Source organism: Coturnix japonica, chromosome 7, assembly GCF_054131305.1.
Source record: "Coturnix japonica strain WE chromosome 7, WE-NBRP24, whole genome shotgun sequence".
Lineage (NCBI taxonomy): Eukaryota > Metazoa > Chordata > Aves > Galliformes > Phasianidae > Coturnix > Coturnix japonica.
The window spans coordinates 31,859,439-31,884,271 of record NC_140669.1 but is presented as its reverse complement, the minus strand read 5'-3'; the positions used below and the strand labels follow the sequence as shown (position 1 = coordinate 31,884,271).

The 24,833-nt window shown below is 43.1% G+C and overlaps 1 protein-coding gene across 27 annotated transcripts in view; it reads left to right on the top strand.

The window, feature by feature from the left end:
- AGAP1 (ArfGAP with GTPase domain, ankyrin repeat and PH domain 1) overlaps positions 1-24,833 on the top strand; it is a 254,020-nt gene that overhangs the window by 211,020 nt on the left and 18,167 nt on the right. For all 27 annotated transcript variants that reach the window (XM_015867761.3, XM_085552896.1, XM_085552894.1 and 24 more), the window contains 3 exons: positions 6,470-6,624; positions 7,818-7,908; positions 12,542-12,764. In XM_015867761.3, coding sequence (XP_015723247.1) covers positions 6,470-6,624; positions 7,818-7,908; positions 12,542-12,764 — 469 coding nt within the window. The remainder of the gene's footprint in view (positions 1-6,469; positions 6,625-7,817; positions 7,909-12,541; positions 12,765-24,833) is intronic.

Genomic DNA, 24,833 nt, shown 5'->3' with positions numbered 1-24,833 from the left:
AATTCTGACCTTTCCCTCTAGTCGTGGAGTGGTGATGTTTAAATTACTTCAAGAACCCATTTTCTCCCTTTATTTATTTATTTCTCGATCCCCCCCTTTCTACATGTGGGCACTCGATGTAATATATCCGAAGTTATTACGGTTTTTATAAGTGTTAGTATCAGGTGTAATGATCTGTAGCCTCATACAATGGTGTGCCGTGACATTTAAGCAACAGTCTTAATTTGTTTTGCCAAAGCGTTTCTCCATAATGCTCTTTGCAGCTCTAATCCGAAGGCGAGACAGTGCCGGGTCATTTGCATGTGCTGCTCTTGCTTGTAAATTCTGTATATTGTTGTATTTCTAAAGGTCGTGCGGTGCCAAAGTTCACAAATTGACTTACGTTGCTCTTTTTTTTTTCCCCCTACCGAAGACAGCCAGCGTGGCTTTTGTATGAGAGAACATTGGATTGGTCTTCCCCCCCCCCCCCCCACCTTCTTCCACCGCCTCCATCTGAACAACATAATTATAAACTTCCTTCTGATTTTTGTGGTGTTGGGTTTTTTTTTTTTGTTCTTTTCATTGTTAATATTACAAATGTCAAAAGGTCAGAATGAGTCGGAAGGCCGGGAGAGGAGGAAAAAAAACACAAACCTCTGCCACCATCTCCAACAGCATGTAAGAGGGGACGGTGTAAGGAATATGGAATGCAAAATAGGTCACAACTCAGTACTCTCAATACAGTGGGGTTTAGGGGGGGAGTTGGGGGGGTGGATTTTTCTTTCTCACTTAAGTGCAAACCAAATGGGTCAAGTAATCACGAGCGCATGCCCTAACACTAATTGACTTCTTTTGGAATGATTATAACTGTAATATTTTTCTTAATGTCACTGTTTTCTGGGCTGTTGGTTTTAGTGATTGCCAAGCGGTGGCATTAAATCTCTTGTAAATTTTAAATTGCATGCTATTTCTGTAAACAAGTCCCTCTGTTCACATCCTGATCATTAACCTTTGGTGATTTATATCACCGGCCCTTGTGGGGTTTTTTTTTTTTGCACAATTACTGCTGGATGCCGTGCTCTCACTGCCAAATAAAGTGTACGCGGGAAACAAAAGTGGGGTTTTACGGCGGCTTGTTAAGGAGGCTTTTTTAATTATAATTTTGCTTTATTTCTCCTCGTAAATGGAAAATTATTACCTTTCGCAGCAACAGTTGCAAATGCGGTCTGGTTTGATCCCTGTTGTTGTCTCTTCCGAGTGCAGAATGAGAGAAGGTGGTGATTGGACATTAATACTTTGCTGTCTTTTACTGTTCAATAGGAAAATAAGCCGTTGTTTGATAACAGATCATTCTGTATGACTATTGTCACGGGTTAACCGGAAATCTACCTGTTATTGAGTGTGAAACGTGTGTAAAGAGCTCCCTTGTGGACCGCAGTTCCAAACCTTGGGGTTTAAGGCCTGTCTAGTCTGAAGACTCTTCCATTGCGCTAAATACAAGCATCTGTGGAAGGCACGTTGAATAAACAACCTTATGGGAATAGGTTCCTGATAGGCCCGATCTGAAGGGATTGGAGAGATACCATCAGAATGTAATTCTGAAGTTAGGGAAACTTCTTGCTTGGAAGTTTTACCCCTAATAAAAATGGAGGGATCTGTTCACCACAGTTCTGCACCTCTAGGCATGCATGCTTCCCCTCAGTGCGATAGCTGCAGTTGTGAGACTGGCAAATGCAGAGTTAATGAGCAGTGTTAAGTACGAAAAGCCACATGTTTAGATAATTATGCCTTCAAAAAAGAAAATGTTGATAGGAAATGACAGTCCAGAATAACAAATCTGCTTTAGTCTTTAGCACGTGCTCGCTCAGTTGCACTTTTGTGTTGTTACAGAACAAAGATGTTACCATCATGGACAATTTTTAGGAGCTTGATCTCAGCTACTTTTTCATTCTGGTGCTGTGATTTAGGTCTATAGTCTGTTCCCATGTAGCAAAATCTCCAGTGAAGATGGAGAAGGTGAAGACATGCGTGCTGTAACTGTGCCATAGGTGCTTAGCAGAGGGGAGCATCTGCATGGGCCTCAGTCTGGTGGGTCACTCATGCTTTCTGCTTGCACAGGGTCAGCTTTTGCTGCATGCCATGTGAAGCTGTGTCCTCCCTGAGCATGGCTGCTCTCTGTTTATTTAACAGCTATTGATGCTCTTGCAGTGATGTTTCACCTGTGCGGGAAGTTCATGTTGGCTTAAGCACTGCAGATGGAGAGGGAGGCTGTGAGAGCACCAAAGATGAGCTCTATCCAGTCAGCTTAGCCAAGAAAGGTCTTCATCTTTGAAACACGTATGGTTTAAAAAGGGAACTGCAGGCTTGAAGCACACTAGGAAGCACCTAGTGCAAGTACAGACTGGCATTCTGTATGAACTGAGTTTAAAAATGACTTCATGGTGTTCTTTGAACCACGTTGTCTTGGCATCCAAATAAAGTAAGTACATATGGCAGGGGGAGAGCATCAGTCCCTTGAGCTAGAAACAAGCCTTTCATCATCACTTTGTCATTGATGGGCCATGATATAAAACAGTGGTACTGAAACATTCTTCCAGTGGAATGCAACCTTTATCAAGAGCTGTGGGCAACTGATAGCAGAGCTATATTGTCCTGATAGGGTTGATTTTCAAAACTAATTAGATTTAGACACTGAGTTTGGAAAGGGGAGAGAAGTATTAGCATAGTCATGCCCAGTGGGACGTGGCACAAATATTTCTTTAATTGATGCTGCTAATAAACATACTTATCTTCCAACTTACAGGGATAAATTACACCAAGTGGCAAAAGGTAGTGATAGTTCACATGACATAGTGCATAAATAACCCCTTTGTTGTGAACAAATCGTATGCTGTAAACATCTAATGTTGATTGCTAGAGCACCTCATCAGTTTTTCATTATCATCCTTTAGAACAAAAGACTGTGGGTTGTTAAGGATGGATGCTGGCATGGGATGAGTCTCAGTGTTACTTCAGACAGCACTGGGTAGGTTTGAAGCTGTAACCTCAACTCCAGAAGATGCTTTATGGGTGTTTGAAATACGCCATTGAGTCTTCTGGTTCTACGCTTGTTGTTTCTGGTATCATGTACCAGACATGGACAGCAACTTGCTATCAATTTGCCAAGGCAGGCCTGTGATCCTCTGATGATGGAATGCTTGCAAGGAATTGGGTATGGTGTTCCATAGGCGGGTGGGCTGTAGCAGTACATGTTGTTTGGCAGATGACAGTAGATGTTGACTTGGGTTGAACACAGTAATCTTCCTACAAAGAGAGAACGATAAGAGCAGAGTGTGCAGCACAGAGTAGCACCACATAGTCCCTTCAGGTGGTGGTGGTGATGGTTTCCATGTGCAGTCTGGTGTAGTCTTCCTCGCACTCATAGTTGCACAGCCTCCAGTGAAAGAAAAGCTCACCAATGCCTTGGGTTCCATATCACATTCCTATAGTTCTAACTCGTTTCCCATTTCAGCCACCTCTTCTTGCTTACAGAACAGCCCCACCACACAACATTTGAGACATCTCCTGTCCGTTAATAACTTCCAAATGTAAATCAGTTGCAGCTGTTTCTTAGCACTTTAACCCTTTGTCTGCTGAGCTTCCAGGAAACAATTGATGACTGATTGGCCCATTAACCTTTATAAAAAAAGTTTGACAGCCTGGACTTGTGTAATGAGGAGGGATTCCTGGTGAAATCAGTTTGATGGCTGAGTTGCTTGCCCCTGAGGATGAAAAATTAGCCCCACAGGACCTCGTCTGCATAGAAACTGGACACAATTAGTGTAATATCCGGTGTTATTAATGTAGTTTGGAGTAATTGGGCAGGTTGATTTCAACAGGTTGATGGTGCTAAAATACTATTACAGTGGACCTTTCTATGAATAACCATTAAACATGGAAAACCATTTAATAAAATGTTGTGATTGGGCTCCTAGGGATTTAAATAGCCCTACCTGTAATTTTATTAAAGACTAAAACTGACCAATTCCATTCTGCTGCCTGGATTTTTCTGTTTGCGTTTGTGATGGGTCCGGATTTAGAGACTGCTACCTGCATGGCACATCTGGTTTGCTCATTGCTCTGTAGGTGACGTGATATGGGCTCTGCTGCCTTGTTTCAGATCAGGGAACTCCTGCAAACTTAAGTTATCAGCAATGACCAAGCTGTTGGCCAACTTGCTGGTGAAGTGAAAGACATCTTTCTAGCCCAGTCCTAACACATCCCTATGGTACTGGGACAAACTCATTAACGTGTGGTGTGAACTTGGCCATCCCCAGTTACCACAACTGCAGTGTTTTCCAGCTATTGTTACAGTGTCATCTGGTGGTAGCAGCAAAGGTCAGGAGATGAAACGAGAGCCTTCCCTTTGGGATAAGGATGCTTTGCATACAGGATAACCAGAGGAAATGGCTGACGGTGATCCCAAGTGTCTGTCTCCATTGTGCACTGTGCAGTAGGTCTTCCATGAGCAGAGGAATGACTTTGGTGCAGCATTTTATTCAAAGCTTGCAGGGATGCTGTTTGAGGGTGGGATTTCAAACCTCCCTAACAGGTTAGGCTGGATTGCAGAATGCGTTGCTCATAACAAATTCCTAGGTGTGTGATCAGGATTACTAGATGGGAGAATTCAGTTGTGCTGTATCTTGGATCTACACACATCCTTATGCTCCTGAAACTGTAAAGCTGGGAAATCACAGCATACTTGGATGCTGAAATTCTGGGCTGAGCTGTGACAGGATTACTGTAAAGATTAAATATAAGCTGTATGTGCTTGTTGATTATTAGATACATTAGCTCTGTCCATGCTCATGTCTCCTCTTGTTACACATCCCAACAGGGTGTCCTCCTTGCTTTGAAGAGAGGCGTGGGGAATTGTTTTCCTGTAGGTGACACCATGTCATACTCACATCACTGCATATTGAGGGGTCCTGGCCACCGTCACCATACTGATGCACTCACCTCAATAGCACCTGCGATGTGTAATTGCTATGAAAATCCTTGAGGTTAATACTTCTGCTGTTTCTTTTGCTGTTCCTGTTCATGGATTTCTTCCTCCTGATTTGCACTTCATTGAAAACTTTGCATTCCTCTTCATGCTTGCCTCTAAGTCGCATACCTGTGCGATTTAGAAGCACTCTGTATGGAAGAGGTTGCTCTCTGTGTAGAAGATTGCTCTGAGCTGTAGGATTTGGTGACAGCATTTGTAAATCTCTTATTCATTAAGTCTTTGGAAGTACAAAGATTTTATCATTTAGAAGCCATTAAAAAGCCATAGAGTGATGCATCTGCTAAGCTGTACTCTACTGCTGCTACATTCAGTTTTCCATGTCCTCCTCTGCCAGTGTTCTCTGATCTTTGTGAGGTCTCTCTTCCCATCAACAAGGCTTTCTGGAGGTGCCTCAGTTTTGTTCTGCAAGGCTCTGTTGTCCTACAGTAGCAAGACAGGCACTATGTGGGACTGTGAAGGCAGGAAGACCAGTTATCCCACAGGCTGAAAAAATGACTTCCATTGAGCAGCAGTGCTACGTTTAAAGCCAGCTCTAGATGTGTCACATCTATATGCTTATGGATGACAAGGCAATGCAGGAGTTTCATGGCCCTGAATATCTAATAAGTCATTAGTAGACAAGCAAATGCTTTTTCCAAAGCCCATTATGTCTGATGTTCACCAGAACTTGGTGCTCTGTTGTAATGTTCCTTTCATGCTTCCTGATTCCAGTATCTCTGTCTCAGCTTCCTTGCCTCTTTTGATTGTGGTATCCCATGTGTAGGCAGAGCGAGTCCATTTAGTTGAGGTTTGTTGGTTATTTTCATGCACTGCAGTGCTTTGGCCTGAATACTTGTCCTTATTCTGCAGTGGCCCTGAGGGGTTTCCACTGACCCTTTCTGCAGGCTTCTTAGATCATTTTCTCATCTCTCCCAATGTGAATAAGTCGAACTGATTTTAATCCTGCATTATAATCCAGTGTATTTGTGCCGAAAATGAGTATATCTGCTTTCAACATTTTATGCACAGAGGTGGTGGAAGGCAGAGGGTAAACTGTTGAGCTTTGTATCATCGACTCTTTATAATGCATTCATCCTTTCAGTTATTTTGTGACACACTTTGTGTTGGATTTTTTTTACAGTATGTAGCTCTAAGCACGTCAGGTTTAAGTCTAAATAGTGTGTGTTCACCACTTTGTCTTCCAGAGGTGGATCGACTCAACACTGAACAGGCAAATGCAAGCAAGAACTGTATATTCAAACAAAACAGCACTTTATTCATTATAGCATTCTGAGAGGAAAACCCTGGATCTGCAAGTTGTTTTCCAATGCGTTGTGCAGCTTCAGGGTTGGATGTACTGAGCCTCTGATCTCCAGCATTCAGACTTGCACTTGCTTAGGCCTGTCTGTCAGTATCCTTGAATTTAAACCTTTTTCCTATTGCATGGTTTGTTTTCTTTTGCAGAACAAGAAGAAAACTTTGAGTTTATCATTGTCTCTCTCACTGGCCAGACGTGGCACTTTGAAGCTACCACATACGAAGAAAGAGATGCATGGGTACAAGCCATAGAGAGTCAGATCTTGGCCAGTTTACAGTCGTGTGAGAGCAGCAAGAACAAGGTATGGTGCATGGAGTAATGCATGAGAACGAGTAATAGGCGGTTGATCATCAAGGAAAGCAAAATCAAGAATTGCCCAGTGAGGTTGTGGATGCCCCGTCCTTGGAGGTGTTCAAGACCAGGTTGGACGGGGCCCTGGGCAACCTGATCTAGTAAAGGCATATGTTTGGTGGCCCTGCCAGGCAGGGGGTTGGAACTACATGATCCTTGAGGTCCCTTCCAACCCGGGTAATTCTGTGATTCTGTGATTCTGTAATGCTGAACTTGAAACCTCACCTCCTAGAGAAATACATGTAGTGTTAGAGCTGCATGTTATCCATCTAAGCAGTGTCTTTGGAAGAGGGAAATTCAGATCTTACAGTAAATGCCTGCTTTCGTTACCCCATCCTACCTGCTTAGGTGTATTACTGGTTTCCAATATATGTTTCCAGTAATAATTGGGATAATAACGTTTGATTCCAATATACATTTCTGAGATAGACACAAAAACAAACAGGTTACGATTTTTCTCTGACTTAAATGGATTTATGTGTTCTAATGTTTATGTTAAGGGAGAGAGAAATCTTTATGCTAATACCCGTGTTAAAAAGCACTGACACTAAGAGAGGTAAAGAGTGGCTGGTAGTAGTCACTATCCAGTACCTACAGAGAAGATTAGCTTTTGTGTATATTAAGTATGCTTTTGAAAAGAAGAATCCTTTGTTAAGATCTTGACTGCAGAGGGGACTTTTCTGATTGTATCCTCAACCTGCTACAGTGCTCCAAGAGGTTTTCTTCTGTAAAGTAGATCCACTGTCTCAAAACTTGTCAAAAGAACTAACTGGAATACCGTAGTACAGCAAGTAGGGGTGTAATAGATGTCATTGTGATGGAACATCTCCACATGGCTTTATTTGATTTTCATTTGAAAATCATGTCCAGAGAGCCCATAGTTTGTTGCAGCTGACAATTTTACTCTCACAAAGCCCACCAGATGGTTTAGTTGGGAAGAGCTGAACTGGCTCATGGTGACAGACTCTCCAGATCCAAATAAAGAGCATCAGCCAAGGATTTCAGGGTCCTTCATCTCGTTCATTCAGACTTGACCTGAGCTCTGTGGGTTGTTTGTTATTTTTGCATTTACTGACTGTGGTGTTGTCTAACCCTTTTTATTGCTCCCTTGTTTGTTACCTGTGCCTTTCTTCACATTTCCAGTCGCGTCTGACAAGTCAGAATGAGGCCATGGCCCTTCAGTCGATAAGGAACATCAGAGGCAATTCCCACTGCGTGGACTGTGAAGCACAGAGTAAGTACAGCTGCTGCTGGAGGCAGCGTGGTGTGTTGGGCTTCAGAAAGCTGCCCTCAGTTCCTTGGCCAAGAGATAGGTGAACATCCACCGTGGGCTTTGTCTTTTTTTGATATTATGTTCCATATGTTATTTTCACCTTTCTTCATGATGGAGTTTGCTTCATCAGGTTTATTTTGTGTTAATTTATATTTAGCATTTTTATATTTAGTGTACGCTGTGTCAGATAAGTCTGATTTTATTCCTTCCCTCTTGTTGTACTTTACCTCTTTAAATGGGAGCATTTCTTCACTTCCCTTTGAAGAAAGGGAAAAAGGAGTTTGCTCTTTGACATCAGCTACTTCCACTTTCTTCCTGCTTTGGGTGGAGAAGACATAGCGGTCGTATTTCCAGAGAAGTAAAGCTTAATTAGTGAGTTTTGTATTTGTTGGTTGATTATAGAATTACTCATCAGAAGAAACCAGAGTTATTCCTTGTTGTGTCTGGATACCAGAAAACTGATCTGAGAGGGTGTTTTTTTTTCCTGTGTCTCTTTCCTTCTTTTTTCCTTTTTTTTTTTTTTTTTTTTTTAACACATATCTAATGTTCAGAAATGTTCTCAAGAATACTTTGAGCTGCTCTTCACCTCACTAACCCCAGCTGAGGTCATTATTCTGTTGCTCTTTAGTTCCAGAGGTTTGTAACAAAGCCATAAAAAGGAAGTACTCTTGCTCCAAAGCAATTAGTTGGAGGAGCAGAAGGACTGAGAACTCCTGCATTTTTGTTTCTTTGATCTCCCCAAGTCAGAACTTTTCCTTGTGATTTTGCATGTGCTTAAAATGGAAAAAATATTCATTTATTTTTCTCCAAGTGGCTTTTTTTTTTTTTTTTTAAGACTTGCTGTTTAGGATTTTTGACTCCTTGTCTAAAGCCATTTCAACTTCCCAGTTGAATTCAGAATGAACATTCATACAGACGTGCAAGTGCTTTTGCATGATTAATTTCCTGTCTGCATAGCTAGCAATTTAGCTGATTCGATCATCCACAGAGCAAGCAAACCTATTGTCCCCTGCCTCATCCTCAAAAGGTCTGAAGGGAAGGTGGTTAGCACATTAACAGGCATTTCCAGTCTGTGCCATCAAAGTGTTCTTCACACATAGATTGATTTTAATTGATTCTTTTGAAAATTGTCAGATATTCATATTCAAAAGACAGCTGCTCTGTCCCCAGCAGTTCAGCCTGCAGGGGTACCAGCCTTGGCTGGACTAAGCTTTGAGCACCGGGACTCAAACCCTGTCGGAACAGCTTGTTGACCTGCTTGGAGGTGATCACTGGTGGAAATACCTCAGGCTTATCAACACTGATGAAGTGAGGTCTTTATGTTCCACTGGCTGGTAACCCAGGCTGTGATAAGCAAGGAAAAAGATGTTAGTTTGGCTGGCGTTTTAACGTGTGTAGACCAAAAAGGGTTGTATTTCTTCATATTCTTTCATAGTGAGCTGGTAGTCACTCAGATTTACTCCAAGATTTTGGTATAGATGTATAAGATGCTGTGCTTTATATGACAAGGATGAGGTCTTCAAGTGACCAAGGTGGTTGGTTTCTCTGAAGCATCTGAGCAGGCTAATGGGAGTGTGACTGATTCCTGCTCCGGTCTGTACAAATGTGGGCAGCATTTTCCTAGGTCCTGTTAACTGGTTACCCAAGCAGAGTAGCAAAGTGTTGTTCATTTACTGCAAACACACGTGTCCTTCCAATTTTTTCTCCTTTTCCTGTCAGCCTGGTTTGTTCCTCATCCAGATTGCTCCTTGGGTCAAGCTGGCCATACGTGCCAGCAGAAGAGATGTGCCAGGAACACATTGCAGGCAGAGGGCAGGATGGACCTGCTCTTTTTGGCAGGGCTTGGTTGTATGGCTCGGGTGTTGGAGGGTGATCGTGGAGCCTCAGCTGGAAACTCAATTCGTAGTTCATCTTCTTGGAGGTGATTCAAACCCTCTTGCCTTTTGCCCTCCCTAATTTTAAGGCCACTGTATTTCCCTTGAGAAATCCGGTCTAGTTCCAAAGTGCTGTGCTTTAGGACCCAAACCTGTGCTGGGTGTGAGCCTCAGCCAGCTCCTCATGTTGCCAGCCTTTGCTTTTTTCCCTTCTCTCCCTTTCTGCCTTACCCCGGAGCGTTTTGCATCACAAACACCCGGCACTGTTGTGGAAAGCCGACATAATTTGCATCCTCACAAAGCCAGATGTTCGACAGCAAAGGAATAGGAGATGTTGCTGTCCCTCGGTTCTATTCAAGAGCCATCAATCTTCCACTTCAGAAGTCTCATTCTTCCTCTTTCTAGAGCTGTTTGGCTTTTTAGCACTTCATTACAGCATTTTGTTCCACTGGGGAATTTCAGCTTTGTTGTACTGGCCCTGCTGTAAGCCTGCTGGCCCTTTAGCAGTCCTGAGCTGAGCTTTGTCAAACTCCTGTCCTAACTTTCCTGCCCACAGCTCCATTTTCTGCCTCTTCCAGTTGTAATGACGCCAGAGGAGAAACTTGGCTCACTCCTCTGAGATGCCTGGGGAGCATGGAATAACAATTCTCTTGTTTTCCTCTAAAAACAAGAAGTGCTTACTGTGGGATTTATTGGATGTGAGAGCCAAACACTGCTCATTTCGGCAGTGGGATTTCAGTTGCTCATTTTGGACTGGGAGGAAGTTTTCAGAGGAGAAAACTGAGCATTTTATCTGGGAGTAGCCAACAATGCCCGTGTTTTACAGCTTAAAAATGTTCGAGCATGAGCTTTAAAACTTGCTTGACTAGATTGTACAAGAGGAAGATGCAGACAGAAGCACTGAATTTCACACAGAGCCATCCCTGGTCATCTACAAAGGCTGCTCCAAAAGTAATGCCTCCTGTTTTATGGTATTGACCCACAACATCTGAGGCAGACATCAGTGGTACAGCAATAGAGACTGAACCTTCCCACTATGTCCCAATATGTTTTGTTGATGTGTAACAAATGGCAGCAGAGGGGCAGGCTGACAGAATGGCATCGGACACGGAAGGGCATATGAAGCAAAAAAGTGCAGTTGTATTCCTCCATGCAGAGAAGATAGCACCCACTGAGCTTGCTGAACACTGATGGAGGCCAAACAGTGGATGTTAACACAGTGAGGCAGTGGGTGGAATAACTGTAAAAATATTAATCAGTAATTTTACTCTGGCTTCATTCCAAGTTAGTGCTTCTTTCAGCTCCTGACACCTTTTGTGTCTGTGAAGATAACCCTGGCCTTTGCAGGTCAGAGGCAGAGATCTCATTCCAAGTCACAGTTTATCAATTGAAAATGGATATCTGCCCCATTTAAGCTTTTACACACAAATCAGCCTGTTAGTGTATTTCACACATACTGCTGAGTTCCCCTTCTGTCTGGACACCACAAGTAACTCGTGGAGGTGACCTGGACAAATATACAAGAAAGGAATGTTTTATGCTTGTCTTCCCAAGGACTTGTAAAGCATGGCAGGTGTTTTGTCTAATGTATTTCTGGAGAGCTGAAATGCCTGCTGTCCCTTCCTAGATTAAAACGTACCTTAGACTGGAACTAAGAAATGTATTCCTTGCACATATTTGGGCTGCCCAAACTGGAAATATCACCCAAGTCCTTTGACAGCATTTACACGAATAGAAGGGGACACTGGAAATGCATTTCCTATGGGCTGGGAATTTTGTTTAGATTTGAATAAAAATTGTGCCTACCCTCTCAATTAATGGTGATTTTCCTGCTTGTCATTTGTGATAGTCTCCTCATTCTTTGGGAGGCCCAGGGTAAGGAGAGAAGAAAAGATCTGACAGCAGGTGGGGAAAAAAAAAGCCACCAGAAATTCCTCCCATAAGTCTTTCATTGCGTTTGTTCAAGTGAATGTTTGTCGAAGAGGGATATTCAGACAAACCTAGATTTAAATAACACAGGACAGTGACAAAAAGTGAACCATCTTGGGAAATGACTTTGAATTTCCCGGCTTTTGTCAGGTTTGTCACAGCCTTATCATTTGTGGGGTTATTTTTTTTTCTTGTCTGTGGAATCCTTCTGGTTTAGTACACTAAAACCGGGACTGTTCAAAGTATCACATTTTCATCTTAGTACTTATCTCCCTGATCTTAGAGATGAAAACATACCCCATAGTGTGTTAGATGTAAAAGCCATACGTAGGTGATGATATAGATGGTTATTAGGGGAGTTGATATAGTTAGCAACAGAGACATTGTGTCTACTCTTCTTTTTTTCTTCTTTTTCTCTTGTAATTGGCTACGAGTGACTCTAGATTCCCAAGGAGGGACTTTTTCTACTACTTCTTCATAAGCTGCCTGCTCCTCAGTTTATATTTTCTTTGTTTCTTCTTTTCTTTCTTATTCACCTTTTCCTTCTGACTGAAGCTGGGCTGCATCTTTTGTGATCCCTCCCCCCTTAGGGTTTCTCATTAAGTGCCTTAAGAAGACAAAATTGAGCCTTCTGCTGGACTTCCCAACTGTGCTGTGAACAAGGACACCTGGATATATTTTTTTTCCCCCCACTGTGTTTGGTGGCAAAATTGTTATCCACAAATATTAACCAGAATGTTTTGTTTGGTGTTTTATTGCACTGATGATGGCCTTTGTCCTCTTTTCTGCAGACCCTGACTGGGCCAGCTTGAATCTGGGAGCCCTCATATGTATCGAATGCTCAGGTATACACAGAAACCTTGGCACACACCTCTCCCGAGTCCGCTCTCTTGACCTGGATGACTGGCCTATAGAGCTCATCAAGGTGATGTCTTCAATTGGGAATGAGCTGGCAAATAGCGTCTGGGAGGAGAGCAGCCAAGGCCATATGAAACCTTCATCAGATTCCACAAGGTATGCTTTCTTTCTCCATGATTGTGGCGTGCAGTGGTCAGGTAGTGTGTAATTCTGCAGGTGGTAAAAGGCTGTAAACTAAACTGTGAGCTTAATTCCTCATTTGGAATCTCCTCGTTTGGAATTTGAAGGTTTCCTCAGCAGCTCTACAGTTTTTTGTACAATTCACTGATAAACAGTGGGAGATTTCACCCTCCCACGTGGCTATACTTCAATCTAAATTACAATGTCATAAATTTCTTTGTTTCATTAAGTTCTGGTTCCTGGTCTATCAGCTTATGATTAATCATCCGGACTCAGTAGTTCAGGCTTACCCAGGTCACTGCCATGCAATTTGCATCGGGCTGTCAGGACTTTGGGTTCTCATCACAGCTGTGGTGAAAGTGATGCTCAGTGTGGACTTGCTTACTTTCTTCACGTGATATATACAAAGGCATAAGTTGATGGTGGAATCCGTGTTTCCCATGAGAACAATATTTTACCTACCAGTCTTAGGTCAGCACAGTGTAAATCTTCCATGATGTATTATCTCGCTGAAGGTTTTTTGTGCTTACTTTATCTGATCTCTGTCAAAGGAAGGAAGATTTTCTTTAAATGCTTGCTGATTTTAGTGGAATTTAAGTGTAGGTTCTAATAGTTTTAACTAACATACTGCCTTGGGGGAAGCAGAGTGACTTGTGGCAGACTGTATTTCAGAGGAAGGGAGGAAGACCTCCTGGACTTGCCTTATCCAGCTGGGATAATCTTCTCAGTTCTCTTTAGAAGTGTGTTGTAATTGTCTGAGCGTGAGCTCCAGGGCAGCAGCCTGAGTCTGAGCACTATTCAGTCCCTGGGTAGCAAATGATACGACAGAGGTGTAGCTCTCAGTGTTTGCTTCCTGCATATAAAAGAAGTCAGAGGGAATTGTATTCTTATTTCGCTTACATATGGATGGGTTTTGCTTTTTCCCATGCTCTGGATCATGTGAAATTATAACCTGGGTGTTTCTAGCAGTGCCACCTCTTGCTGTGCGGAAGTAGGCTTGTGCTGTTGTCTGTAATAAAGTCAACTACTTCTTATTGCATTATTTCGTTAGCACTGAAAAATGAATTTGTGGTGCCACCTTTGGTTCGTCTTCGAGAATGAAGCAAAGTACATTAATCAGGCTACTTGGGGGAATGGCTATGCACAGAAATGCGTCCAAAGAGACCTACACAGAGACTTCAGCCATGCATTAACTGTATGTCTGAATGCACACGTGTAGTATTAGACAGTTTCATCACTTAGGTTGAAATCAACTTATTATTGCCTTTCTGTCATTAGCATTACTTTCTGCTTAATCCAAAAATACCTGACACTGCTGCACTTAACAAATACAACTTGCTCCTTACTATTGAGGTAAGCAGAAAATATACATCAAAACAAAGGGCATAGGCTTAATTGGATAAATTAAAAAAACACAATTTTAGCATTCATACATAAATTAAAGGCATTATCATGATATGCTGAAATCACGTGTGATGAAGATTAAATTAAACAACCCAGCTTTTCATGTTTGGAGATGAGTCATCTATAAAACCAACTCTTCTTCCATTTATTGCTCAGAGCTTATTTGAGTTCTCTGTCTCTGTACGACGTGTTTATATTTGGCTGTTAAAGTTTGCCACTGATATAATTCTTTCTTTCTTTCCTGGACTATTGCAGGGACAAAAGGTATAAAGATTAATTTTATACATTTATATTTCTAGCTCTGCATTCAAGTGCACAGTTGCATAGTGGAAAAGATAAATGTTAGAGAAAATAAAGCTAAGATGATGTGAAAATTTGCCCACAGAGCAGTTTTCATCTTGCTCTCCTAACTCTGTCTTGCTCCTGCTGTTTGAAGCAAGACATAAATGATGCTTGGCAGGAGGGAGGGGATCTTTCCCCTCTGCTCTCCACAGCTGAGGCCACACCTGGTGTAACTGGGTCCAGTTCTGTCCCTGGGATGAGAGAAACCTGGGTGTACTGGAGGGAGTCCAGCAAAAGGCCATGAAGATGCTCAGGTGACTGGAGCACATCTGCTGTGCGGAGAGCCTGAGAGCTGAGACTGCTCAGACTGAGGGGAGAGGAGGCTTGGGGGAATCCCATCAATGTGAATACCTGAGTGCAGAGAGGTCAGAGCCAGGCTGCTGTCAGTGGTGCCCAGTGCCAGGACCAGAGGTGCTGGGCACAAACTGCAGCACAGGAGGTTCCATCTGACCATCAGGCAGCATTTCTGTGCTGTAACAGAGCACAAGTATGCAGAAATCTCTTTGGAGATCTCCAGACCCACCTTGACATGGTGCTTGGCACCCTGCTCTGGGTATCCCTGCTGGAGCAGGGCTTGGACCAGAGGGACCCTTACTTTTGTGTGAAAGTAAGCAAGCAGAAATACGTCTGGGGAGGTGAGATATGTGGAGTTCTGGTGGAGAGCCTGAGGATATTTGGAGATCAGGAAGGAAAGGAGCATTCAGCAAAACAACCTCTGATGGGTAAGAGAGCCGATACGTGCTCTTGGGGAGTTGTTCCTACCCACACTGCTGAGCTGCTGGGACAGCCAGAATGTGAGAGCTGCTGTGTGAGGAGGCAGTAACTCAGTGTGCACCTGCTTTAATGATTTCCCACCAAAGGCCCATCAGACTGGGGCGAGAAGTTATTCTGTTTTCTTCAGAGTTTCTCCTGAACTTGATGGTATCTCTGTTCCCTTCTTTACCCCCCCCATATTGCATGCCTCTCACAGTACTCCCCTTTTTTGTTCCACTACATATGCCATTAATCTAACCTTCATAGCTTTCTACATGCTTGCTCAGACTGTGCCGACAAAGTATTAGAAACACAAGAACAGGTTTCTTAACCTTTCTTCCACCTGATTCAGAGGCCTTTACACAAAGCATAAGTAAAATTAGACAAACACAGTCTTCATGTGTTTCTTTATGATAAGCGTGTATTTTAGCTCTTGCCTTGTCTGCTGTGCCCCCCTCCCCACACAACCACCAGTACTTGTCAGCATGATGACAGACCCTCTGTTAATAGATATTTGTAGAGGGAATCAGGCAGTTTAGGGTTTCATTATATCACGTTGTCCCTTTCTATTGGAGATGAAGCCATCAACACAAATGCACAGACTTTCAAGGGCAGAGAAGGACTCTTGGCTGCTCTACAAATATTGTTGGCCTGGGAAGCTCAGGGTGTATTCATATGCCAGGCTAAGAGGAACCCGAAAATATTAATATGGATGGTTTCAAAAACAGTGCCTTCTGCTTGTGAGAAATCAGCACAGAATCACTGCAGTGGAATTGCATGTGTTCTTATTGAGTAGAGGGAAGTGTGAAGGATTATCAGAGGGCTGGCTTTAGCCCACAGCACAGTTGAGGTGTCTTACCTAGGAAAATGGCACCAGTGTGTATAAAAACTGACCTACGGCAATCTTTGAGTGCAGCTTACTTTACTTTGTACACCCAAAAGTAAGTCACACCAACAATCAGACTTGAACCACGTCTAACTTACCGTGCTGCTGTCCTTTCCTATTGCATTCATATTCACTTTAAAACTCCTTCACTGAGAAAATCGTGGGAGAAGATCAACCTGAAAGCGTATTTTGAAGGTCAGAAAGGCTCTCAGATTGGAATTTATGAGCTCAAAGCCTGAAAGTTTTGTAGCAGAAGTCCTTGCTCCCACAACTTTCATCAAGGATATTGGCCAGGTGCATTCTCTAATGTTAACTTGCACCAGATCTCGTAAGAGTCTGAGAGACAGTTTGTAAAATAATCAGATCTCTGGGTCATTCGCTGCCTCTGGATCAAAAGCAACACCTTGGGTTGCATCTAGCATTAAACTGGAAGCCAGCGCAGATAATGAGAGCACAGGTGCAAAAGGATCCCCCAAGGAAGAGGCATAATGTAAAGCAGTAGCGTGAGCCAGAGTTCAGATTGCGGGTGTTCACATGGCTGCAGCAAGGAAGGAGGAATTAACATGAGCTCCTGGTGAGTAAGAAAAGTTGGCAAAGCAGCGGAAAAACCTAGCAAGGGAGAATATGTGAATGTAGAAGGAAAAGGGGACCAGCTGGCCTCCGAGTGTTGTCCATGGGCTTCTGATTAGGTCAGCTTTAGAAGGCTGGTAATTGGTTCCAGCAATTACCAGCAGCCCTGAGAACCACCACTCAAACTTCGGGAGCCCTGTGACAAATTGAAGCTGACTGCTGGTGAAGGAGTATTGACTTCCCATTTCTAAACAGGGGGATCATTAGTCAAGAAAAGCATCTTTTAATTACTCACAGGAAGGGAAAAAAAAAAAAAGAAAAAAAGAGATCTTTCAATATGGATCCTGCAACAACTGCCATTTTTCCAAGTGTATTCAATATGAAATTTATTGTCTTGGACGGGAGGGGGTCAATGAGGAGAGCTTGCCTGTAGTCCTTCCTTCGGTAATGTGGGTTTAATTTGGAGTGAGAAGTTAAATTAGAGTAAATCAATGTTGCGACAATTAACTGAGTCCTGGGATGAGGATCAAGATTTCCCCCCTGTAATTGCTATTGATACTATTTAAGCACACTCTTAAAACATTGATTTTGAGTAGTATGGCACAGGAGTAGTTTGGGCAGCTCAGTGGGGCTGAGTCGGAGCTTGCTGCATAGGGGAATGCCAGAGATGATATGAAGCTCTGTAGATAAGCTTTTGGGCTGTCTTTGCCTTGTTTTGCTGGGCCTTTTGAACTGGTGTGTAGATCTCCTGCCAGATACTAGCTTTCTTTTGGACGCTCTTCATATGCTTTGCTTTCTCTGTATACTGTTCTCGTCCATATGGTTTCTAAATTGCAGTCTCATTGGCACCACTGGGTTCCTGAGAAGATGGTGGCCTTTCCCAAAGGAGATGAGCTCTCACCATCCCTCTGCCCACTCCAGGACGAGCTTATCTGCTCCCTGGTCCTCACTCTCTTTCTCTGAGCTCCCAAAGGCTCTGTTTCCATCCTATTGGGAGCACTGGGTTACACAAGCAGGGAGGCTGCCTCCACATTCTGGAAGCTTCTGGCCATGAGGACAGGGAAGGCAGCATGGCATCCAGTTCCATATCTCAGCCATGCTTTCTGTTCTTCTGCTGAAGTGATGCTCAAAATTTGCATTAGCTCTCTGCAGACTTGGAAGTTGAAGGGCTCCCCACAGCTTTAGCATCTTTTTGGGAACATTCCTAAGTAGAAAGAAACTTCCAACTCCATTAAAAATGTATTCCAGGAATGAAGGATGAGCAGTTAATAGAAGCTCAGCTGTTAGCTGCCCTTTACATCAGGTGTAGTTTTAAACTCTGCTGAGGCAGCTTGGATGTTGTTGTTTACATTGCAGTCAACTCTACTGCCTGGTTTTTGTATTCTGGTTGATACAGCTCATGTAGTAAAAACAAATAAGCTTGGAAACGTAGAGATTCTGTTTAATATGGATGTCGGGAGAGAAGAAAAAGGAGATATCAAAATTTTTAGTGTTAAAAATCACAGATGTATGTAACGCTTCCATTCCAGAGCTTCCTATTGTTAAAAAGAGATCTGGATGGGCAATACAACTTCCCAGTCACTGCAGGCTCCTGTCACAGCATCCTTGCCATTTTGCTCAGGTGGTTTGTTTGCATAGCGGTTATTGTGTTTGTTCTGGTTAACAAAGGTCATAAGAAAACAGAAGGATTCTTAACGCTGCATGGGAAGCCTTGAGTTGGGAGCTGGCAGTGTTGGGAATTGACTTTGACCCTAAGATGTGAGATCCAGTTTGATCCCTCACTCGCTAATGAACAGAATTTAATGGTGTCAGAAAAAACATTATGCAGTTGGACTATATTTAGCAGACTTTTACAGTTCTGAGCTGAAGTCTGACTTGCTGTTTCAAGGGTAACTTCCATTATGCCGGTTAGTGACTTCGATGGAAAAAAAAAAATTAAGCCATGCTTCCCTTTTTTATTATTATTTTTTTCCCCCATAAAAATAATTATTCTTTCCTTATTTGTACTTGCAGTGAATTTGGATAAAGGGCAAGCACGGAGCTGCCGACTTGGTTAGCTCCCTGCTTTGTAGGATAGGACTCTGTAAAGAGCCTCCATTTCAGCTCCCTCCCATTTGGTGCCGTTTTGGCCACTGGGCTGCTGTTGGTCTGCAGTTCCTGGCACCAGTAATACCTCTCCACTTAGGGCTGCCAGGTCTGCTTCCGTAGCAGCTCTTGGCCTGATGAGGTCAGTGTTTTGTCCCTTTTGAATTCTCCTCCATGCCTGACACCTTTCCCATTTTAGGGCTGGGGGAAGGGTGTTTATCCAAAAGAAAAAAAGGAAAATTTTATTGTGAAGGGCTGACCAGAACCCATCTGCAGTTGGGTGGCATCTGCTCCCCACATGTCACTTCCCTCATTAACAAGCAATTGAATTAATTAAATGCTACTCAGAACACGCATAACAAGCTACCGGCAGTGTCCAAATTAGCACTGATAATCAAGGATGATTTCCTTTATTATCCTGCTAAGTGGTGTGCAGGCTCTGATCTCCCTGTCTGCCCTCATCTATTTACATACCCCCAGCTTCTGCCTTTAGAAGCTGAGGTTATCTTACCTAGTTAATTTGCCACGATCACCAAGCATGGCGGATTGATATTCCTGCCTCTGCTGAAGCAGCCCCCCCCCCCCTCCTCCCCCTTTCCTTCCTCCCCAAGCCTGGTCCTTTGTATCTCAAGCTCACTGATAAATTAAAAGCCACCCCTGTGGTCTCTCAAGTGAGTAATAGAGGCAGAAATTTCATTTTGCAACTGGCTGATTTAATGATCCAAAGGGTAATTAATGGCCTGATTATCTTAATGTTAAATATGTCCGGCAGCAATTACTGTGACCTCCCGCTTGTCAAGGTCCAGGCTATGCTCTTCTTTCAATTAAGTTCTCTGGGGCTTAATGGTATGAATAAACTCCTCTGATTCTATCATTCCGGACTCTGAGATTTAAGCGAGCTAGGGGCTCGTTTGGAGTTTTAATCAGCCCATCTTCTACTTCAGCGATCAGAGTTAACAATTATAACAAGGACAGTTTAACTTTCTCCCCCCTACAACCCAGTCCCCCTTTCTACTTCTTTATATATATTTTTTTTTTCCCCTTTATTTTTTTAAGCCCTCGGAGGGGATTTTGTTGGCTGTAGCAGCAGATTTGCTAGGCTAGTCTCTCCCTATATAAATTATCATGTGAATGCCGCTGTTTTTCCATTTGACAGGCTTAATTAATTGGCAGGAGCGCCCAAAAATGACAGTGCCACTAATTGCAACTCAAAGTAAATTTCTGTCATTGCAGCACGCTTGTCAGCGGGCATGCCCCAGTCCTCACCGCGGCCAGAGTTTGTTGACGTTTTCCATTTCAGTTTTCACATCTCGTCAGGGAATGTGATCATATGTGATAGCACTAACGGACCAAGATGTGCCTTTGGGTTTTCCAGGCATGCAGTTTGTGTGCGAGAATGACATTTACTGCCAATAAAGTTTAGACAGCTGTGCTTCTGCCGACCAAACAGCTGCTAGGGGACTTAAGATTTTACTTAAGATCAGGAGATCCTATTAACAGGGAGTCTCTGGGAAGAAGCGAGGAAAAAAAAACCCCACCGACAAGCCCTGAGAGTTGTAACTCACTCCTGTCTTCTTCCTGGTTGAGCTACACTAAATAGTGCGTCTCCCAGTGAGCTGGAGTTCTATTAGCTCTGTTTTGGACAGCACATATTTCATATAGATAATGAGGAAAATGTATAAGTTATTAGTACAACAGTATCCCATTTCCAAACACACACACACATAAATAAGAAGGCTGAATCGCTACTGCCAGTAAACTAAAGCCTTTCCCCATATTACTGCAGAAACGAACTGATTCTGACATGGTAGATTGCGTACTTTTAGATTAGAGTCATCGTAATTGTTTTAAAATTAAATTAAGAAAAAGATTGTCACTTACCAGTAGCTTCCAGGAAATGCATATAATAACAATAAGTAACCGAGCCAAATGAAATGTCAGCTTGGGTGGTGGCTGTTCGTATTTCACCATTTGGAGGCCTCCGAAGCTAAAATGTAATTCTCAAGAGATGAAGGTTAGTGGTACGATGTATTTTATCGTCCCTGGAGCTGCTTGGCAGACCTTGCAATCCAGAGTCTGATCCAGCAAAGCACTGGTGCCTCTATAGCGGCCTGGGAGATGCCTGGATGATTAAAACTAAAAACAAAGCAGCAGCAAGAAGAAAATAACAACCCCAGTTGTCCAAGTTAATGAGCGCTTTAGATAAAATGCTCCCTAGTTCAGCTGCACTTTTCTTATGTGCAGATCTGTCTTTGATAAAAACTGGAGCACTTTGCAAACAGAAGCCTGGTTTGCAATCATTATTACAGTCATCATTCCCTTCGTGTTCTGTTGTAAGTGAAAACCTACAAAGGAGATGGTTTTGTCTCATTCTCTAGTGTATTGTAGCACTTGTTAGAAACTGGAGGTGAAAGAGCCACGATCTGAATTTCAAGGCCAGCTTGGATGGGGCCCTGGGCAGCCTGGTCTGGTATTAAACATGGAGGTTGGTGGCCCTGCATGCTGCAGGGGGGTTTGAGCTTCGTGATCCTTGAGGTCCCTTCCAACCCAAATCATTGTATGATTGTGTGAATAGAGTACGAGATTTCCAGTTACGTTGGGGTGTCCTCCTCATTCTGCTTACCCAGCTGCCTTCTGGATGGTCTGCCCAAGGATTGCTGGTGTTATCTGAAGTATTAGTAGATATATGTGCGCTGGCAAAGCATTTGGGAACCTTGGTCATAGCTCACAACAAACCTTGCTGAGAAAGGCTGTGTGCATCCCACCTCCCAGGGGATTAATATGGAGCATTCTGTTTTGAATATATCGAGGCAGAGGAAAATGTGATAGAAGAATAAAATGTACTGTGTAAAGCATTGGGCAGCCTTAGCAAGATCTTTGCCCCCACCCCCCCCCCTTTAATAATAGCTATCTAATCAATTATTTCCAAAAGGAAAATCATTTACAACTTGTATTGCTTGCTAAATCCTGACGTTTGTAGGGCTGAAGGTTTGTCTCTCTCTGTCAGGTCTTACCAAACATGAGGTTGTTTCCACATGCAACTCAACTTGGTTGCTGTATCTAACATAAAGGAGAAGTTACTCTGAAGCCAGTTGATTTCTGATTGAAGCTCTGTCCAAACGCAGTAGGCTATTACTCTTAAAGGAAAGCAATAAGTAAATTGCTTGTGGCTGAATACGCGGGGCAAGCTATCACTGCTTGAGGTGAGCACATCACAATTGGTCCTCACATTGTCTTTCTCTTGAGCTTAACACAGTATTACCAGGTCCACGGCTCAGGTACATTGCCAGAAACTACTGTTTGAGTGGGCAAAACCCTAAAGCTTTCACTAGCGGTCACTGTTGATGGTAGAAGTGATGTTAATTCAGCTTCCTGCATGGCTTTTGGCCATTTCTGCTTTCATAGGTTGTTTGGCTAGTAGCTAGCTTTGTTGTTTGAGCTTGCGGTGTAGCGAAGAAAAGAGCAAGCCTAAAAACAGCAGTGGTGATGCTGAGCAGTACTTTAAAAAAGGCAGTGCCTTGCCGTGCTACTGGGGGCTGTGCTGGCCGGTGACACTAGGTACAGAAGCAGCAGCATGCCTTTGCTTTGGTCGTGGCTACAGAACCTGCAGGGCTCCATAACAGTAACTGTGACCAACTTTCTCTCTTTTGTGATTTTTTTCCTTTTTTTTCCCTTTGTTTAAGACTGAGCTTTGTTTCTGGCTCTGCAGGAAGCTGGTAGCCTATGGCAAGGGACTGGGGAGATAAGACTTCAGTAAGATAACTAAATGAAAAGGGCAGCAGTGAAAAGATGGTGCTGGCTTTTGACTGGACTGATACTTGATACACATCAGCCCAGATGCAGTTTCCCCACGGTTCTAAAATAGCCATTTGTCAGAGGCAGAGCACTCACTGCTGCATTTCAGATGTGCGGGTGCCGAAGGGGAGTCATCAGTGAACCCCTGAAAAAGAGAAGTGACCAGGAGAAGTGAGACCACCGTCACTCCAGCTTTAAAGTAATTAAATAGCAGACTCAAATGTGTTGAGGTGAACACAGGTGACGAATTGGAGCCTTTAGAGAATCGGAATTACAGTGGAATGAAATGCCTGGCTGTGCCTATTAACTAGATTGTGCAGACAGTGCAAAGTCCTGTAGCTGAGGCATTTTTGTGCGAGTCTGTAGAGATGTGCAGTAGTGAGAAGAAGCCATCTCTAATGATTGGTAACCCTCAAAAGGGACGGACGGGATGTGCTTCAAAAAGTCTTCATGCTGAACAAATGATTGGCCTAGAAATCTCCCAGCTAACTTTTCTCTTTTTTCCCCCGAAAGATTTAAATTTCTTTCTGGTCTCATCCAGGTCAGAATTTCTAAGTGACGGTTTGTGGTTGTATTTTTCACTTCACTACAACACCAGGCCCGAACTAGGGAACCTGTGGTGCGTGCACAATTAAATCGCAGCCTCCATTAGCACTTGCAAAGGCTGCTCCACAAGTTCAAATAGTCTACAGGTAGGATGCTGCCTCAGTAGGAGTGGCCAGGGATTGCCAGCACAGTCTGTACTAGATGTCAGGTTTTTTTGACTATGGAGCCATGTAGACCATGACCTGCCAAATGCTAGTGAGCTGTGGTGGCCTTAAGATTTGTAGACCTTTCCTTCTATAGTGTATTGCAAGTCTTATGTTAGATTATATCTTTCTGTGATCGGTTTCTTATTGAAACACAAACCCAGATGGCAGTAGGATTTTGCAGGCAGGGTATAGGTTTTTCTCCATGAAGTCAAACAGTAAAATATTGATTCGTTTACATGTTAAAGGAACCTTGTAAAGAAAGAAACAAGAAAGGAAAGGAAGAAAGGAGGAAAACAAAACCGAGTACTGTCTGTAGTTTTGAATGCGAATGGAGTAGGATGTGCGTAGAGACAGCTCACTTTATGCTTTTAAGAGTTCACCAACCTCACTGCCAGGTTTATTGCCCTAGGGTGAATTAATTAAAGCCAGTGGAGAATTTAAAAATGGGGAAGGGGAGAAGCAAGGAGGGGGTGTTTCTTAATTATGTGGCAGAATTTCTCTCTAATTTTTGGCCTTTCCTTAGTTAAGCAGCTGCCTGTGGCATCCCAAACAGATCAGCACCAGCACCTTTATGGCAGCACCTCAGCTGGCACACAGGCTTGCTGATGATGCAGCGAAGTATATTTGGAGGCTAGATAAACTGAACTGCATAAGGTTCCTTTTAAATGCAAAGTGCCCCTTTGGTATGGCTGAGTACAGTTCTGTTACCAACTCCTCTACCTGCCTTTGAAATATCACCCTCTAAAAATACATCTGCCGCAGGCATTTCTACTGCTGAAATGAAACATGGAATAACGTGTGATTTAAATGTACATCGCATGCCTAAAAAACAGTTCATCTCCAATGGGTTGTGGTTTTATACAGGCGTTCCCTCAGAAGCATACTGAGGCTTAGGGATGTGAAGAATGAGCAAAGGAAACCGTCAAATAAATGGGAGAAGAGTTTTACATAGGAAGTGACTCCTCTAAAAAAGTTTTGGGTCTGGAGGAATTAAGATATACTATAAAATTACCTGGTATTCAAGGCTGATGTGTTAGCCGTTTTCATTTCTGCATTTATATGGAGCCAGGCAGCTCGGTGGGTACCTAAAGATGTTATAATGAGGAATATAAGCTGCTGCTGTGTAAATTTAACCATAAGCTTTAGAGGGGGTTTTTCCAGTAGTACAAGGAAAATATCCTACCAGAAAATGACCAAACATTAACGGCCAAAGAAATAGGTGTGTAATGAAAAAGAAGCTGGTCTTATTATCCCCCCGGTCTGAAACAATATCTAAAGCAACAGAGCTTCTTGTAGTACCAGAAAGGCAATAAAGCATCAGAGGTCTCAGTCACATAGCAAAGATCAGGACTGCTATGTCAAAAATCAACCAAAGTCTGTGGTGGATTTAGGAGTGAGGAGGTGAGCAGCAAGCAGTGCCTGGCTCCTGTGTGAGGAGAGTGGTCGAGTCTCAAGTTA